Below are 19,474 nucleotides of genomic sequence, written 5' to 3'. Positions count from 1 at the left end.
AAACAAAACCTGTGTGTTAACCTGAACTTCACATTTCATACTCATTTTTCCTCACTTATAATCCAATCTGTGTTATAAGAAAGAAAACTTAAAACAGAACAGTTATCAGTCATGTGTTTAACCTCAGTCTTTATCTCAGTGTCCAGTCGGTCCACCCTTTAGTCCATCTCGTCCGCCCAGTCACGGTCCATTTACACACATTCACTCACATGCATTCACACGAGATATTGCCGATAGTGGAGACTCCCGCGCATATAATCAGATTCTCCACCCTCAGCAACATGAGCTCATTCATTTGTTTTATTTAGTTTTTTAGGAAAATAGTTCTTTATGCTCTTGGACTGGATTGGCTTGCGGCAATCCTTTTAGACAGGGACTTACAACCTGATCAAGTCCCCACAGGTAGCCTTTTCCTCCGCCCATTGTAATCTGGAAAAGCTCACCTTATGTTTGTTCTCCCGGAAATTTTTACAGTGCTATTCATTCACTCTTGCAGGCCTGCTTAGAACAAAAATCAGAAAAAAGAGAGCTGATTATTAGTTCATCAAAGCACAAAACAAAATCACCTGCCTGGTTTTCTCTAAGTGCTCTGTTACAGAAATAATGGGCCCCCTTAGACATGTCCATGTTCAATAAAACTCCCTCTATTAAAATAAAAGAACACCCAAAGCAAACTGACCGAATCAACCCATCACTACAACAACCTCAAAAATCTTAAACACAGAAAATTTTGCTTATTAATCTATCCATATGTTGTTGGGATTAGAACTTCAGGGTCACAAAAGTTTTGCCCTACTTTTGGCTTAACTAATGCTTACATAGTCTGAAATCAGACTTAAATCACTCCCTCTGTTCATTTTCCCCACATCATATTTCAGTGGCCTCAGGTTCTCCAGCATCCTGACAGTCTGAGGTCAACTGACATAATTTCACCTGCTCAATACACAGAAAATCTTGTTAAAAGCCACACAACTTGCACACCATCATCACTAAATTCTAAATTTTCTTTTCTGAAAACTACTACACACTAAGCGATTTGGACAAGATGATAAACAGACTCACACGCTCAACATGCTGTCTAATCTTCATGAGCTCTCTTGTATTTCTAAGGTTAATGCATTTTCTGTTTGTGTGTGTGAGTTTGTATATGTTTCTTTTTGCAGTGTTTCAGACTCCTTCCCAATTTTCCCTTTAAACAGTCAGTTTTCTCTTTCCCAGGTTTGCTAACCCAAATTTTGATTTCCCACATTAAATAACAGCATTCCTCTGTGTTCAGCCAGGAGTTAGAGGTCGCTGGTGAGGTTTAGTAACACATGGCGCTGTAAACACTTCAACCAGAAACTTGCCTGAACATTTCCAGTGATGTTAACCTATAACTTTCTTCCGACCGCTGCATGTGGAAAATTGATCCAGGTCTGCTTTGCGTCTAAAAATAACAAAACTGAGACATTTTCATTATTATCATCACTGCTTAACCGACCCGCTTCTCTCTCTCCGGTCAGAAATACCAATTTATGTCATGTATCTAAGTGTAAGTTCTTCATTACATTTATGTTATGTGTTCATATTAATGTTGAGTGTAAGCTGCTTCTTCATTGCATATGTATTTTTATGATCAGGTTTAATTCATGCCTCTTTGCACTGAGCTGTGGATTCAAACTGTCTCACTTCTGATTCTTTCCAAAAATAATTTCACATGTAACAATTTGTGTGTGTGTGTTTTCTATTCATTCATGTAATTGTTAGTTCATGTATTTATTTTCTCGGTCTTTCTCTTTTCTTTTCTTTTTTTTTTTTTTTTTTGATGTGGTGGACAATCCTAAACCTCCATGAGTTAGCTTCCATTTTCGATCCAATTATATCCTGTACTCTCGCACTCAAACTCGTCCGGGCTTGACCTCTCACTGTCCCTCTTCTCACAGTGTCCTGTGTGGCCTTCAAATCTCCAGGAAACACAGGCTCAACTCAGCTGTTTCTTCTTCTCTGTTTCTTCTCTGTTAATCTTTCAGTCTTTTCTTGTAGATTAACTCCCAGCATGGCAAATATCACGTCCAGTGCCTTCAAACAGTCATGTCACTTGTCAGGTTTCCAGCTTGTAATTCAAAGCTCATGTTCCATCAGTGGTATTCATACATGCTGCTGCTTGACCCTTCAGTGTTATAGGTCAGTTGCACTGTCTTTTTGCCTGCTGTTAACTCTTCAAGTCCACGGTGTTCTGTCTGTCTTCTGTCTTCATCAGGAGATTAACTGTCCTTTAAGCTTCTTCTCAGGGTGAGGACAGAATGAGAGGTCAGGCTGTAAAATTTTAAGCCAAAGCCTGGCCTGTTTGTCATCTCAATTCTCTTAGTCTATCCTTTTGCCGCTGTACTCATGTTTGAGAAGAATCCACCTGTATTGACACACTAAAACATGTAATTAATATCATTTTATTACTTTTTCTTAAGACATTCAGTCTCTAATTCCTCTGTTTTCATGTTGCAACGTCTCTCACCAGCTCACAAGCTATATTCAGACTTGCTGTTTCACATCCTGTTTGACACACACACCCCGCAGTTTGCCTACGCACACACTTCTTATCTCAGTGAATTGTCATCTACTTTTATAACTTAAACAAACTCTTATTTTATATTTACAGTCTATAAACCCTCTGTAACTCTGTAAGTGTTGATCTAAAAAGAATGTACCCTCAGTACATGCACACACACTTAAATATACTAAGCTCTTTGCATTTGCAAGCATTCACATCAAAATCTTCAGCGTGCTTAGGAGAGCTCTTTCAGACCTCAGGACAATTAACAGTTTTTGTTTTTGTTTTTCCCACACATATCACCATTCTTTCAGCTCAGTTTTTGTAGCATCATCCACTGTAAGGAGATTTTTCTGAAATACAATATAATCAAGTGTGCCTTATATTCAAGTATAATCAAATATGCCTTATATTCAAGTGTTCATATATTTTCACATAACCGAGCTTATTGTTAAAGAGAACATGATGCATTCCTTACTTCAGTGTGTGAGATGTCAAGATAAAGCATGATATACTTCTGCATTGTTATTTTCAGTGTATGTGTGTAAGGTCAGATAAGGCTGAGCTAACGTCTAACCTCTCTTCGACTTCCCACAGAAGAGGAAGTACTATGTAACCCGCTTTGCCCTATAAATAAAGCAAGCAAGCCTGCACTCAGTGTGTGTGTCTTCTCAGAGACATTCACCCGTGCGCACGTTTCTAATACTCTCTGAGTCGGTCTGCCAGTGTCTTATTTTCTCTTACTTGTGTTTGAACAAATGTCTACCCCTGACATTTAATTGGTCCTCCGAGCCGGAGAACTGACTGTTATTTTTAACGTCTAGTTGTCCACAGACGGTCTTCATCAGATCCTGACGTCGTGATTGCCTGCGCTGGAAAAAATCTGTGCACAGTAAAAAGGAAAAATCCGGGCTCGTGAATTCGATTTCCGGTCAGCGTCTTACACAGGCCACCACGGCTACAGGACCCGATGTGCCGGATTCAAAACGCAGCGCCACAGTAAGGTGAATATGAAACACTGCATTCCATCAAGCGCTAAAATACGTTGATATTGAGATTTTCCATCAAAATAGTGTGTAAACCTGGGAGCGCCGACAGATCTCAGTCCAAGAGGGACTTACCGGTAGAGACAACAGGCAAGAGCGAAATTCTCAGTCCATAAGGGGACTAGGAGAAATCGCTGTTCCGGCTGCTCTGGGAAGTAGCTGTAACGGAACAAATAGAAGGTGTTACATAAAAATACGGAAAATCTCAATAAAAATTATAAAAACGCGCTCTGTTTGTGTTAAAAATAAAGGAGTGAGTTGTCATTTACGACCCAATACGCGGTCGAACCGCTCCTCAAATTGTTTTCCTGTGCACACTCACGTATTGGTTGAAGTGGGAATTCGGTTGTGCATCATCACGTAAAATCAATAACCGCTCTCTCGGATAGCGGGAGAGTAGAAGGCTGTTATTGATAACCCCCCACTTCTCTGTGCCAAAGACAGTGTCACAGTTCTGACGTAATTAGTTCAAAATGGGTAATTCTAAAACTAAAGTAAAATTAACAGCAGATGAAGAGTGGCTAGAAAAAAACTGTCCAAATGCAGGGATAGTCAGTGCAAAAAGGTGGAGAAATCCACACAAAATATATTGTCCGGCATGGCAAGGCCATTGCAACCCAAATTCAATAAATGCTTTAAAAGCGGCTTTGCAAAAAGAGCTATATGAGGAAAAAAGTCAGAAGAAAAAAGCAAAACGTTTAGCAGAATGGCAGCTTTTTAAAGCATGGATGGCAGAAAATGATAAACGCATTACTAAACGCGCCCAAAAACAAGAAAATAAAGATAAACAGAAAGCTGAAGGAAATGACAAAAAACCATCGCCATATGCACCTCAGCAGGTCCCACTCACAGCAGCAGCAGCTGCACCCATTCCTACGTCACCACCTTTTGTTATTTCTCCTCACAGCCCATTTCTCCCAGACCCCTATGCAGATGCAAAACATCACCTTAATCTTATGACTAAACGTAACCATCCTGACCCTCCAAGAACTGTAGGACAGTTTCCAATGGTCGCATTATCAAATCCTAGGTATGGGCAACCCAGTGGTCCCGCCGATGACGCAGGAGTCATACCAATAGATGCAGAGCCCCTGCTATATGCATTCCGACCCTGGTCCCATAAGGATAGGGAGAATGTGCTAGAAGATGTGCCAACCCTTAATGAAGGTTTCCAGCCATGGCGAACTGCAGTGGAATTAATCCGACATGGCTGGGGATTAAATGGACATGAAATGTTGCAAGTACTTCAAGATTTATTAGGTTTACGCTTTCCCAGAGCCAGAGGCGCCTTTACAGGAAATGACCGGGACGGCCACGTCCTTGGACCAGATACTCATGAGCTAGGACAACAACTAAATGACTTGTACGGCAGAGTAGAAGTTAATTTAGCCCCAAGGCCAGATTATGGAAAAATAGGAGAGTGCAAACAAAAGGATGGAGAGACAGCATCAGACTATTTGGATCGCTTACGTCCAGTTTTCAGACAAAACTCAGGACTGAATCATGATCCCGATCCACAGTCTGCTTTTCAACAACAATTAAAAAATGCCTTCCTGAACGGCCTACTGCCCAAAATAAGAGCAGTTGTAGACAAACAGTGGGTGACTCAAAATACAGGCACTTTGCCTGATGCTCTGCAGTATGCAGAACATGCAGTGAAAGTACAAAAACAGAAGCAAAAAACAGAAGGAGTTTTCATGATTGACCCAGAGACAGGCTTTATAGCTTTCTCAGGACAGCAAAGATACCAAACAGGCTACAAGCCACGTAAGGGAAAGCAAAAAGCAGGACAGAGAAAAGACAAAAGAGATATGAAGTGCTACAATTGTGGAAAAAATGGGCATTTTGCTCGAGATTGTAGAAGTGTGAGCCAAGAACAGGAAGTGATGATGACAGACGCAGACGGCGTGATGAATGACTAGCACGAGAGGAAGGAAGTGAAACAGATGAAGCGGAAGTCTACAATACAGAACAACTGTTGCTAGGATCAGAGGCCAAGCCAACAGTTGTAGTACATGTGAATGGTGTAGCATTAAAATTCCTTTGCGACACAGGAGCATGTAAAACGGTACTAACAGTAGAAGTCCCGAATGTAACTTTCTCAAAAGACACCATAATTGTGAAATCAGCCTCAGGACATGTGACAAAACAGCATTTAACCGTTCCCCTCTTTATGTCACATAGAAATAGTGGCCGTGGCTGCAAAAATCAGTGCATTTATGACCCATCTTGCCCAGTGAATCTGTTAGGAAGAGATGCTTTAACAAAATTAAAAATAGGAGTTATCCCTGAAGCAAGTGGCATGCAAGCCAGACTCCTACTGTCTGACAGTCAAACTGAAGACATTTTTGTTTGTGAAGGGCTAGGTGAGCCTAATTATTATTGGACTCTAGACTTACCACAACTTGAACCTCTAGAGGCCAAGGCTAGTATGTACTTACCTGAGCACTCGTACAGGCAAGACCCAGCAAAATACCACAACACCCTGTGGTATAAACACATCCCAGGCCCAGACAAAATTTATGATCAACAAGTACACAGATTAGGACCGCAAAAGCTAGTCCTACAGCACCTGTATGTGACACAGAGTGGCAATGCAGTATGCTCAGTGTTACAGACAGACGCAGTGCAGCGCATAAACAAAATGGCCAACCCTCATGTATCTGTAGCACGTAACGACCAAACGTCCTGGCAGGAGTTAGGTACAGTGCTGAGATCTGTAGAAACAGACAGATATGACAAAACAGAGTGTGAAGTCTGACAAAAAGGCCGCAGAACAGGCTGCATGCGATACACTTTATGCTGGCCGCTGACCACCACACCAGCTACACATTTAGCCACAACAGAACAAGATGAATGACAAATACTAACATTTGAAACACACCCCGAGCTAGAAAAGCTACCAAAGACATTATGGTCTCAAGGGCCAACAGATGTCGGCCTAATTAAAGGAGCAGATCCAGTAGTGGTGAAAACTACAACCACATATAAGCCTGTGAAACCGCAATACCCCTTGAGTGCAGAAGCAAGAGAAGGAATTAGGCCAGTAATAGCAGACATGCAGAAAGCAGGTATTCTCGTGAAAACTGATAAAGCTACATGTAATACGCCAATTTTTCCAGTAAAAAAGGCTAATACAGGAAAATATCGCCTAGTTCATGACCTCAGAGCAATAAACGAGGTAACAGAGCAAATACCTCCAGTAGTTGCTAACCCACACACCATCTTGAACCAAGTAACTCCAAAGGAACAATGGTTCTCAGTAATAGACCTCTCAAATGCATTTTTCTCTGTTCCTTTACACCAAGATTCGCAGAATCTATTTGGATTCACTTTTGATAATGAAAAATACACGTACACCAGGCTGCCACAAGGCTTTCAAAATAGCCCGACGCTGTATGCAGAAGCTTTAAAGAAATCAATGTCATCTTGCTCCCTCCCTGCTCCAGGAAAATTTCTGTTGTATGTAGATGATATATTGATTACAGGCCATACACAAGATGATTGCAGAGAAAACACAATGACGGTTCTGCAACATCTGGCAGAACAAGACCACAAAGTGTCCCAACACAAGTTACAACTGTGGAGCAACAAAGTAATATACTTAGGACATCAACTAACAGGCCAAGGTCGCACTTTACTGGAAAGCAGAAAGACAGCAGTCCAGAATGCACCAAAACCAATTAACAAACAACAAATGATGAGTTATTTAGGTCTGTGCAATTTCTGTAGATGCTGGATTCCAGAGTATGCACTGCTGGCCCAGCCACTACAGAACCTAATTTATGGAAAAGACCTAGCATTAAAAGACAAAATACAGTGGACCCCAGAAGCAGAAAAAGCTTTTACTGATTTAAAAATAGCATTGCAAACATGTACTGTCTTAGCATTACCAGACTATGAAAAACCTTTCATTCTCCATGTCGATGGAGCAGCAGGGTACATGAAGGCAGTTTTAACTCAAGCTTTTGGAGACAAACAATGTCCATTGGCCTTTTACTCATGCAAACTTGACTCTGTAGCTGCTGGATTACCCACCTGCGTTCAGGCGTGTGCAGCAGCAGCAGAGGCAGTTAAAAAATGTGCAGACATCGTTCTAGGACATAAGTTAATCATCAAAGTCCCACATGCTGTGACCTCCATTTTGCTGCAAGCGAAACTATCTTTTCTAACACATGCCAGGCAGCTGTCATATGTAGGAATCTTACTTTCGCAATCACACATAACAATAGAGAAGTGTGGTCAACTGAATCCGAGCACACTTATCCCGACCCCTCAAGATGGGGAACAACATTGCTGCATGAAAAAATTAGAGGAAGACACAAAACCTCGAACTGATATACATAGTTCCCCACAGCACAGTTTCACCAATGTTTTTGTGGACGGATCAGCGTCAAAAGACATTTTCGGTAGAAATTGTGTGGGTTACGCGGTCACAACCGTTGATGCAGTGGTAGAGGCAAAATCTCTCAGTTCCTCAAACTCTGCCCAGAGTGCGGAACTGACTGCGGTCATTAGAGCATGTACACTGTACAAAGGTCAAAGTGTCAATATATACACAGACAGCCAATATGTCTATTCAGCAGTTCACCATTTTGCGAAAATATGGCAAAACAGAGGAATGACAACCTCCACAGACAACCCAGTTCAACATGCAAACCTTCTAAAAAAGCTACTAGAAGTGATAACGTTGCCAAAAGAACTAGCACTATGCAAATGTGCAGCTCATCAAAAAGATGACACAGAAATAACGAGAGGAAATAACTTTGCTGATAAAGCAGCCAAAGCAGCTGCAGAAAAACACATTGATGTTTTAACAACAGAAACCATAGATTTAATACAATTAGAAATACTAGCAGATGCACAAAAAACAGCATCACTGAGTGAACAAAAATCTTGGTTGAAAGATGGAGCAGAATTAAAAGACAATCTCATGATGTGCAATGGCAAACCAATACTTCCAAAATCCCTTCATAAAACAGCAGCTTTAGTGACACACTCGAAAACTCATGTGTCATCAGGAGGGATGATTCATGTACTTAATAAACAATTCTACACAAAAAATTTTGAAAGTTCAGCAAAAGAGTTTATCAGAACATGCATGATTTGCCAAAAACACAATGCACAGGGAAACTTAAGACCCAAGCGAGGTCGTTTCCCTACACCACCACACCCATTTCACACTATCCACATGGATTTTATAGAACTAAATGAATCTCAATCCTCCAAGTATGCACTTGTGATAATAGATGTATTTTCCAAGTGGCCAGAAATATACCCAGTGAAAAAAGCAGATGCAATTTCAGTAGCAAAATGTTTGTGCAACCATTACATACCTACATATGGCATTCCAAGTTTAATACGGTCTGATAACGGCACACATTTTGTAAATGAAGTAATAAGCAAAGTCTCAGAAGCTCTAGGTTTTAGCATAAAACATCACTGTTCCTATCATCCACAAAGCGCAGGATTAGTCGAGAGAACTAACGGCACAATTAAACAGAGATTGAGAAAATGTATAGAAGAAACAAGAAAACCATGGCCCGAGTGTTTGAGCTTAGTTAAGCTATGGATGAGAATAACTCAAGGAGCAGGTGGTCTGACCCCATTTGAAGTCATACATGGCAGACCATTCCCTCTGCCAATCACTAGTGAGCCAATTAATAAGTCCATCACAGAAACAACGATGGCAGAATGGATGACAAAACTATTTGAGAATAAAGAAGTGATATTAAACAATCAACTGCCGGATGATCTATCTCCAGTCTCTTGCAGGTTGAACCCCGGTGATTGGATTCTGATTAAAGTCCTCCAGCGAAAAAACTGGAGTTCTCCGCGGTTCCAGGTGTTACTGACTACACCGACAGCTTGTAAGATAGCTGAAAGACCATCTTGGATCCACCAAAGTCACTGCAAAAAAGTGAGTGACAGCATAGACGCCGGTTCCCCCAACTCCTAGGTGTTCTCCTGGTGAAGGAAAGGGCTGCTTGGGTATATCCCGCCCTTTTTCTTCTCGCCAGTGGTCTACTCACCTGGAGCACGGGTGTGCCTGGTCTTCCTGAAGAGCAAACACATAACAAAGAGTGACCCATCCCACCAAAGAGAAGAACCAATAACAACACCAGGGATGCCTGAACACAAACAAGATAGAGGAAACCAGCCTGATGAATCCAGGAGAAGAAGAAGAGTCACCGGCCCCAGCCCCAAAGCTGTTGTGCTTAGGTGCTTGTAACTTTAAACGGAAACGGCTGATGTGTCGCCTATTCTGTATGATGGCCGTCATCCCAGTGATGATGCTCTTCTGGCTGATACCTGGTAGAGCCCCCAGGACAGAACAAACTATTCCCCGACTTAAGAGGTGGACCCATGACAACTCCCACCTCTCTGAGATGACGCAAGACCACATTCACCCCTGGATGAACAACGCCTGGTACCGATACCTATATGATAGAATAGAAGACAGAGGCTGTTATGTCTGCTCTCATATGCCCAGTACATCTGTACACCCAACCATATATGGTCGTATGATGAACAGTCACTGGCAAAGTAAATGTGCTGCAAGTTTCGCCAGCATTGGAAGACAACATGTTGCAATCAGAATTGAAGCTTCACTCCCAGGTGCAAAAGGCCTGAAGAATGGAACCTGTGACGACAAATTCTGGGTAGACATGACAGTGAAGAATAGAAATGTCTCAACCCATTTCCCTGTCTTTATGGCCCCTACAGAGAAACAGCATCCTCTGTGCTTCTACCAAGCAGCAGAGCAAGGGCGCCACCCCCTGGGCTATACCAGCAACTGCAACGCAACCTATGGAGGAGTGGAGTATGGAACAGTCAAAAGACACCAACGTGTAAATGGCACCTATTGGGTACAAGGTATGGCATGGCTGTGCGGACAGCGTGCATACTTTATGCTACCACCCGACTGGTCAGGATGCTGTGCACCTATCTTCATCTCAGATCACACCTTTAAGATAACAGTGCACAACAACGCCAGAGTTAAGCGCAACATAGAACTTAAGCCTCACGATCCTTTCTATGGATCTGATGTACCAGACAAGTTCAAGCTCTGGACCACTGGTCAGAAGATGATCCATGCCCCGTTTCCCTGGATAGGAGTAGGAAAACATGCACTACAAATAGAGACTTTAGACTATCGTTTTGGACTATTTTTGAATGCTTCCACCCGCATTGACAAAGCACAGAATGAAGAAATTGATGCAATCCGCATCACTGTCATGCAACACCGAGTGGCTTTAGACATCATTCTTGCAGAGAAAGGAGGTCTCTGCGTACTGTTTAATAAGACATGTTGCACCTACATACCTGACAACATACACTCATTAAACATGACAAATGCTTTGAATGTTTTGAAACAATTGAGAGACGCTCAGCAACAGGACTACGTAGCCAATGAGCAAGGCTGGTGGGACTGGTTACTGAGCGGCTCCTGGAAATTCTTGCTGTTGGCCCTCTGCAGTATGATGTTACTGTTTTGCATTTTCACTGCTTGTATTATCCCATGTCTGAGAAGCATAATGGTAAAAATGTTTAAACGTGCTTTAGGAAATTATGTCCTGATCCAGAGAAATATGGAAGATCCCCTTCGCGAGTATGATATGCTGATGATTGAGGAAAGAGTGGAAAATCCCTACTCTAGCCTTGCTAGAGCTGTTGTTTAAATACTTAACTGAATGACATGCAAGTTGAAAATGTGATTTGACAAGTGACTATGCATTGATTTAAAACATGTGAAATATATTAACATCAGGAGGGAAATGTAAGGAGATTTTTCTGAAATACAATATAATCAAGTGTGCCTTATATTCAAGTATAATCAAATATGCCTTATATTCAAGTGTTCATATATTTTCACATAACTGAGCTTATTGTTAAAGAGAACATGATGCATTCCTTACTTCAGTGTGTGAGATGTCAAGATAAAGCATGATATACTTCTGCATTGTTATTTTCAGTGTATGTGTGTAAGGTCAGATAAGGCTGAGCTAACGTCTAACCTCTCTTCGACTTCCCACAGAAGAGGAAGTACTATGTAACCCGCTTTGCCCTATAAATAAAGCAAGCAAGCCTGCACTCAGTGTGTGTGTCTTCTCAGAGACATTCACCCGTGCGCACGTTTCTAATACTCTCTGAGTCGGTCTGCCAGTGTCTTATTTTCTCTTACTTGTGTTTGAACAAATGTCTACCCCTGACATCCACACAATCCTTCCCTGAACTTCGTCGTCTCACACACACTTTTCTCTCAGACTTCCTCTTTTTACGCACTCTGCTATGAACCTACGTAGTGTTATTATTACTTATTTATTATTTTGTACAAATCACACAGAATCACTCAAATCCAGTACTCACAACATTCACACACTTAGAATCACTCAAAATACGCTTTCCTGAGTATTTTATCAAACATGCTTTTTAGAATCAGAAAGACAAAGTAGACAACACCCAGTTAAGTGCGTATGTCCTCTTAAAAGGGAAGAGAAATAAACACATATGGGACAATTCTCCCCATCTTAGACAAAATGTGACCTTAAATGTCCTTTTCTAATAATGTTCTTCTCTACACACAACTCTTGGCCTCCAGGGCATAAAACTTTGAACATAATCTTTTACTTTACCAGAAGTAGACCTAATCTAAATCCGTAGACGTTCCACCTCTCATCCGAGAAGCTTCTTCAGAGAACTGAAGAAGCTTCTCGGATGAGAGGTGAAACGTTTTCAAGTAACTTAAAGAAGTCCAGACGCTTTGCTTTGCAAGCTCCTTTGACTACGATGACCTGGATGACTGAGAACCTTCACAGACAACTTAATTGTTACATCTGGTAAAGCAACAACGCTGATGATTTTATTAAAGATGAAAGAATTTAGACCGTTTTTAACTCTCAGTGTTTGTTTGACTTTGGGACCTGAAGCTGACGGAGTTTTGGACCCAGATTACTCCGCGAAGCTCCTCACTACGGCAGCCGTAATGCTCTGACAATCCATCAAGCAGTGCGGCTTACCAAAGTTGTACTAAAACATATTTTTTAACAGATTTCTGCACGCCAAAATCGGTTCGAGGTAAGTAAGCACAACCAGAATTCATACATAAGGCACAATCTCGATTTTTGAGAAAATTAAAGGATTTTAAGTGTGCCTTATAGTGTGGAAAATAAGTTATACAGAAGAAAATAATATATTGCGATATATATCGTTACTGCACGTGCTTCAAATTATACCGTGATATGGATATTAGGCCAAATCGCCCAGTCCTACTCTCCACCATTTGACCCTAGAACTGAAGATGCTTCTCGGATGAGAGGTGAAATGTCTTCAAGCAACTTCTTAGACAAAGGATGTACTTCTTCAGGAAGCTCACCTGCCTGCCTTTCTGTCTGCCACAACCCACCTCTGCTCTGAAAAAGGAAATGAAAGGTGCCAAAGTAAAACAATTGTGTGCAACCAATGTCCACTATTGAATTAAGTAAATCCTGCATTGTCTTGACCTTTGTGATTTTGACACAAACTGTGTGTTTTCTAACCTAGACCAAAGCTCCAATACGTATACTCCTGAATCAAAATCAGCAGAAATTATTAAATGCTTTCTCCAATCCTATGGTGTTGTTGACGTTTGGCGTTTTCATAACCCATCAAGTGCATACTCCTAAATCTCCTGTCCACAAAACGTTCTCTCACTTAGATACTTTTTTATTGATAAACATGCTCTTTCATTGGTTAAAACCTGCGATTATCAATCAATTATTATTTTAGACTGTGGTCCCCTAGTGATGAGAATGCACATCCCTGGTGCCAATCGCATATGCCGCCCTTGGAGGCTTGATCCTCTTGTACTCTCTAACGAAACATTTGTGAATGTCACAAAATCTGAGAATAAAGATTTTCTTCAACGAAACCAGACCTCTGGAATGTCTTTTTCAGTTTAATGTGAATCACTGAAAGCCTATCTTCGAGTCCATATTATCTCATTTTCCGCAGCAAGAAAAAAAGCTGACACTGAGCACTTGAAACAGCTATTAGATGGCATTTTGCAGCTAGATATAACTATAGTCACTCATTATTGGAAAGCATCCTTAAAGAATCTCAAGCCCTCAAAATCAAATTTGATCTTATTTCAACACAGCAAGCAGAGCGACTTATCCTAACGTCTAGATGTACTTTTTACGAGTAAGGAGAGAAAATCAGCAGAGTGTTAGCATATCAAAAACGTCAAAAGTCATCCAAACAGTTTATCTCTGTAATAGCTGATGATTTATATACTACAGAGTCAAGCCAAGATGAGTCTGCTATGGACACCTTCTGTAGTCGCCACAATATAACCACAGTTGACCCTAAACTGGTTACTGAACTCAAAAGGGACCTCTCCATCCAGGAGGTCATGATGGCGATTGGTGGAATGCAAAGTGGCAAGACCCCTGGACCAGATTGTTTCCCATCTGAATTTTTAAAAATGTTTTCTAATGAACTTGCACCACTTCTGCTGTCAGTCTTTTCAGAGTCCTATTCTTTTGGCACTCTCCTTCCAGTCATGCGAGAAGCGGTTGTCTTGCTCATTCTGAAAAAGAATAAAGACCCTCTCCAATGTAGCCCATACCTGCCGATTTCACTGTTAAACACCGATGCGAAGATTCTCACAAACATTTTATCACAGCGCTTAGAGGTAGCATTACCAACAATCATTTCCACAGACGAATCTGGCTTTATCAAGGGCAGATACTCTTTCTTTAACATTGGACGTTTCTTAAGTATAATTCTTGACTCTCCCTCAACTGATACACCTGATCTGGTCACTTGATGCTTGATGCACTTGATGAGAAGGCCTTTGATCGGGTGGAGTGGGACTACCTTTTCTATACTTTGAGAAGATTTGGCTTTGGCCCCAGATTCATATCATAGGTTAAAACTCTCTACAATTCACCAGTGGCAGCTGTGCATACTAATAATATGCTGCTTGTTATTTTAAATTCTATAAGAGCACTAGCCAGGGTTGCCCTATCTCCACATTTGTTTGTCACCGCTATAGAGCCCTTAGCACCAGCCATACAGCAAGATACTAGTATTAGTGGAGTCGTCTGAGGAGGCCAAGAATACAATGTTTCACTTTACGCAGACGATCTATTGCTCTTTATAACTGACCCCACACTAAACACCTCAAAACTACTTAGCTGTCTGCAAACGTTTGGTTCAATGTCTGGCTACAAAATAAATCCTCAGAAAAGTGAATTCATCCCAATCAGTACAGCTGCAAAAAATATCCCATCTAATTCAAAATCAATAATAAGAAGTTTAAATCACTTGGAATCGGGATCTCCAGCTGTTACAAATATCTTTATAAAGCAAACTACCTGCCAATGTTGGAGAATCTGGAAAAAGGACATCCATTTCTGGAATTTATTATCCCTTTCCCTCTGTGGGAGGATTAACTTATTTCAAATGAATGTGTTGCCAAGGCTCCTTTCCCTATCCCTATATTTGTAACAAACATTTCTTCAGCCCTTTAGACAAGTTATGACAAGTTAATTGGAACAAGAAGAACCCACATTTAAGAAAGAACATCCTGCAAAGGCCATGTCCACAGGGTGGACTGGCTCTGCCTAACCTTCAGTTTTATTATTGGTCAGCCAATATTAGAGTACTGCTCCATTGGAGGTGTGACATTGATCATTTAGACTACATAGTCTTTCTCTCTTTGTACCAATTATTGGAAACAATATGTTTGCCCCCTCCTTGTCAGGTGGAGGCTTTCAGGTTTGGTGTAAAAATGGCATTCTGTCAATATAAGACCTTTATATAAGCAACAAATTTGCCTCTTTCAAGCAGCTGGTAAACAGGTGTTCAATACCCAAATATAATCTTTTTAGATATTTACAACTACAAAACTTTGTATCCTCGCATACTGATTGCTTCCCCTCTCATCCAAGTGGTGATATTTTCAAAAGTTGCATTCGATCATAAACAAATTATGGGTAACATATATAATAAACTAATCCAACACTAGCTCAACCACTCTTAATCATCTAAAGGTAAAGTGGGAAAAGGATTTACACGTTGAAATCTCAGGGGAAGACTGGCTGAAAATTATAAGAAGGATTTATTCATCTTCAATTTGCCAACGTCATACTGTTATTCAGTTTAAAATTGTACATCGACTACACTGGTCAAAGACTAAATTTCAAGACTTAGACCAGATCTGGATCCTACCTGTGACAAATGTGAGCAGGCTACAGCCACCCTTCTGCATACGTTCTGGACATGTTCAATGCTTCATCAGTTTTGGAAATTAGTTTTCTCTACTCTTTCAAAGATTTTGGGATAGCCATTTGGTCCTTGTCCCTTACTTTATTTGGTACCGGGGAGTCTTCTTGTTGGTTTATGAAGTGTGTAAGTATCCTCCCCCATAAAAAGTGTTTCAGCTCCTATAGTGGCAGGATTACACCTGTTGATTCCCCTGCAGCAATGTGAAGCTTATTCACACTGCCCAAACCCACCACGTGAGCAGGGTCATGATATCATTTATGTCATGTGTTTTCCACGATCGCTATGAGACACAAATGCTCAGACTGTAAGTGTTAACACATCTTCTTATTTCATTCCCATCACATAAAAACACTAAGCAGTGGATGCCTGTTAAATGTTTGCTTCCCACACCAAAAGCTTCTGACTTTGTGCAACAGACTCGCTGTGATCTAGGGAATTGTGCACCACATATAACAGTTGTGTTACACTTTATTCTGCTTTAGCTGGAAGCTGATGAAGGACATTCAGAGAATGTGTCATTATTTCAAACTGGAAACTTAAGGCTGCAAACCCGTTTCAGAAATCCTCTAGATTATACCATGAATCTCATTTGTTTCACTGTTTTTGATTCACTTCTTGAAACAGGGAAGGTATGGTTAGATGATACTTGTTGGGTGCAACAACCAGGCTCCCCTGAAACTACACCCTGAACCCACTGCTCAACCCCTCCCCTGCAGCTGAGCCACAAATTACACTGTGTCATCACTATAACTGCATGTGTACAATGTCGATATTGATGTTATGTAACAATGATGATAAAAAAAAAAAAACAATATGAGAACCTAATTTGATTGAGCAAAACCTATTTATTAACAACTATTAGTATAAATAAAACATTCATTCTGTTATCTTTTAATAGCAAAATAACATTAAAGCAGTGTCCAAACCTCCTCCTCCAGCTCGATGCACAGGTGACTAAAATAATGATAAAACAATCAATTCTCTAATCATTGACTAACTGATGAATCACTGCAGCTCCAATATATTGTTGCATTTGACAACCCACTACAGCAACTACAGAATAAAAGCACTAACCAGACTGATGACAGATTTCAAACATGCTGAATATGAAGAGTAGTATCATTTAAACTCACATGATTATCAGCCATAAGAACACATTCAGATTTATATTGATGTAAGGTATATAAATGTAAGTACAGTTTGAATCAGTGCAATATTATTTTCATACATCAATGGACCACTGAACTTCTCAGCTTCTAAAATGTAAAGCCTCATTTAGAAACTACACAAGTACATATAATGGTCAGGGATCAACATGAACCTGTCTTCTCTATCTGACTTTAATCAACTCTGCAGTGGCTCCAAGTCCATAAAGATAAAGTCCAGCATAGAGCGGCTGAGTGAATGTGGTCTGGACTCTGTGGAGGAGAGTCATGGTTTCAGAGACGCTGTAGAAAGACAGAATACCGGCTCTGTGATCCAGGTACACTCCTACTCTGGAGGACCGAGGACCTGAGAGGACAGTTTGGACATTGTTGTGCAGAAATATATAACTGTTTGTGACACAATATAATGCCCAAGATTTGTTATTGTATCCAAATCCACATTCATTTGAGCTCCCTGCTCTGCTGATATTCTTGTATGCAACTGCTAACACAATGCCTCTCCCTCTCCACTCCACCTCCCAGTAAAAACGTCCAGTCAGACTCTCTCTACTCAGGATCTGACAATACTCAGTGAATCTGTCTGGATGATCAGAATAAGACTGTGATTGATTAATTCTTGTTGTTTTTCTGTTCCCCTCAGATAACAACAGCTCTTTGTTTGCTGTGTTTGGATCCAGTGTGATTTCATGTGAATATTTTAAGAATCCAGCTCTGGTCTTTGGCTCTGGTGGTGACAGTAAAACATCCACTTCAGTGACTGTCAGTGAGATGTTTGTCCATTCCTCTCTCAGAATGTCCTGTAGTTTATCTCTGGTCTCTGACACAGCTGCTGTCACATCCTCAAAGTAGCTCAGAGGACGAATATTGATGCTGGATGAGTGTGTAGACTCACTGAGTGCTGACAGTGAGGGGTAGTTGTGTAGAAACTGGTTGTGATCCTCTGTGTGTGAGAGCTGCTCCAGCTCGCCGTCTTTCCTCTTCAGCTCAGCGATCTCCTGCTCCAGCTTCTCCTGAAGCTCTTTGACTCGACTCACTTCAGTTTCCTGCTGGGATCTGACCTGCTGCTTCACATCAGAGCTTCTTTTCTGGAGGAGACGGATCAGCTCAGTGAACATCTTCTCACTGTCCTCCACTGCTTTATCAGCAGAGCCATTGATGGCCTCCACCTCCTGTTGAAGCAGCTTCACATCTTTCTCTCGCTCCTGGATTCTCTGCTGGATGTTTAGTCGTCTCACCTCGAGCTCCTTCTGCTTCTCAGTCCTTTCTGCTGCAGCTGCGACTGTTTCATGACCTTTATGATGAGAGCAGATGTTGTCCTGGAGCTTCTTGGAGGGGGCCACCAGCTTGTGTTTCTTTAATGGAGCTGCATCATAGTGAGGTTGGAGGTGTTTCTCACAGTAAGAGGCTGGACAAGATAAACAGGACTTGATGGCTTTCAGCTTCCTCCCAGTGCAGACATCACAGGCCACATCTTCAGGTCCAGCATAGCAGTGATCAGCTGGAGCAGCTTGGAGTCCACTCTTCTTCAGCTGCTCCACTAAATTTGCTAACATGACATTTTTCTCCAGGACAGGCCTCAGTCTGAAAGTCTTCCTGCACTGAGGGCAGCTGTGGATTCCCTTCCTATCCTCTGTATCAAAGTGTGTTTTAATACAGTTCCTGCAGTAGCTGTGTCCACAGGCTGTAGTCACCGGATCCTCCAATAGATCCAAACAGATGGAACAAGAGAAGGTTTCTCGGTCCAGCTGAACTCCTTTCTGTGCCATTTCTCCTCTCAGTGTCAGTGACTGTGTGAGTTTCTCTTCCTTATAACTGAAACTAGTCTGAGCTCTGATCTCAACAACCTGTATTTCGGCAGTGAATGGAGCCTGTCAGCACTTACTTGTCACCACATGTTGATGGTTACACCCATCTTCAAAGTGAAGATCTGAAGGAGAGGGAACAAGGAAACGTGGACAGAGAGGAGGTGCTGTGTTTATGAGTTGGAAGAAGAGGGAGGGTTATCGGGCTGTGCTTCATTCCATGAAGAGGAGCGGTTTGAGAGCAATACTGTGATCTTTTATTTAATTTTGTTTGCTTTTATAGTGTGGTGCCAGATTTCTTTTCTGATGTATTAATTATATATTTTAATCATATCACATTAGTAATAGTAATATGACTTTCTCAGGTAGTTGTAACTTTTCTTAGAGTGGGAGGGGGTCAAGGATGAGTTGGACTGAAGCTATAGGGATATATGATCTTCTGTGGAATGTCTTTGTCTGTCTCTGGGCATATAAGATGTAAGGGCGGCGGCCACAATTCAGAGATCGCCCTAGGGTTTTGGCTGGGATGTTTCTCTCCATATTGCAATATGTTATTAAACCATTTAAAAACGCTCACTGGGTGTGTTGCAGGTTATTGTTAACATTTCTATAACAATTTGGCTTTGTCAAACAGGATTCATCGGTTAAGTTTAGCTGAAT

The 19,474-nt window shown here is 41.2% G+C and overlaps 1 protein-coding gene across 3 annotated transcripts; it reads right to left on the bottom strand.

The window, feature by feature from the left end:
• Window positions 1-16,801: 16,801 nt before the first annotated feature.
• Window positions 16,802-18,806, bottom strand: LOC146713758 (tripartite motif-containing protein 16-like). Of its 3 annotated transcripts, none has more exons than XM_085450093.1 (2): window positions 18,430-18,806; window positions 16,802-18,324 (listed from the first exon to the last, which is right to left on the bottom strand). In XM_085450093.1, exons 1-2 carry the CDS (start codon window positions 18,776-18,778, stop codon window positions 17,177-17,179), a joined length of 1,497 nt encoding a protein of 498 aa, XP_085306219.1. In that variant the 5' UTR covers window positions 18,779-18,806; the 3' UTR covers window positions 16,802-17,176. The 3 variants fall into 3 exon arrangements, with proteins under 3 accessions (XP_085306219.1, XP_085306220.1, XP_085306218.1); XM_085450094.1 differs by having other exon boundaries at window positions 16,802-18,328; window positions 18,479-18,806; XM_085450092.1 differs by having other exon boundaries at window positions 16,802-18,806.
• Between the last annotated feature and the right edge of the window lie 668 nt (window positions 18,807-19,474).

The sequence above is a fragment of the Copadichromis virginalis genome, linkage group LG3 (assembly GCF_057382275.1).
Source record: "Copadichromis virginalis isolate Kocher_CV1m ecotype Utaka linkage group LG3, C_Virginalis_male_GT1.1, whole genome shotgun sequence".
Taxonomy (NCBI): domain Eukaryota; kingdom Metazoa; phylum Chordata; class Actinopteri; order Cichliformes; family Cichlidae; genus Copadichromis; species Copadichromis virginalis.
Note: the sequence above shows the minus strand (reverse complement) of the source record. Positions and strands in the feature narration are given on the sequence as shown.

What these genes read in the sequence shown, in the direction of transcription:
- LOC146713758 (XM_085450092.1), bottom strand. Translation starts at nt 18,778, where the DNA reads ATGGCACAGAAAGGAGTTCAGCTGGACCGAGAAACCTTCTCTTGTTCC.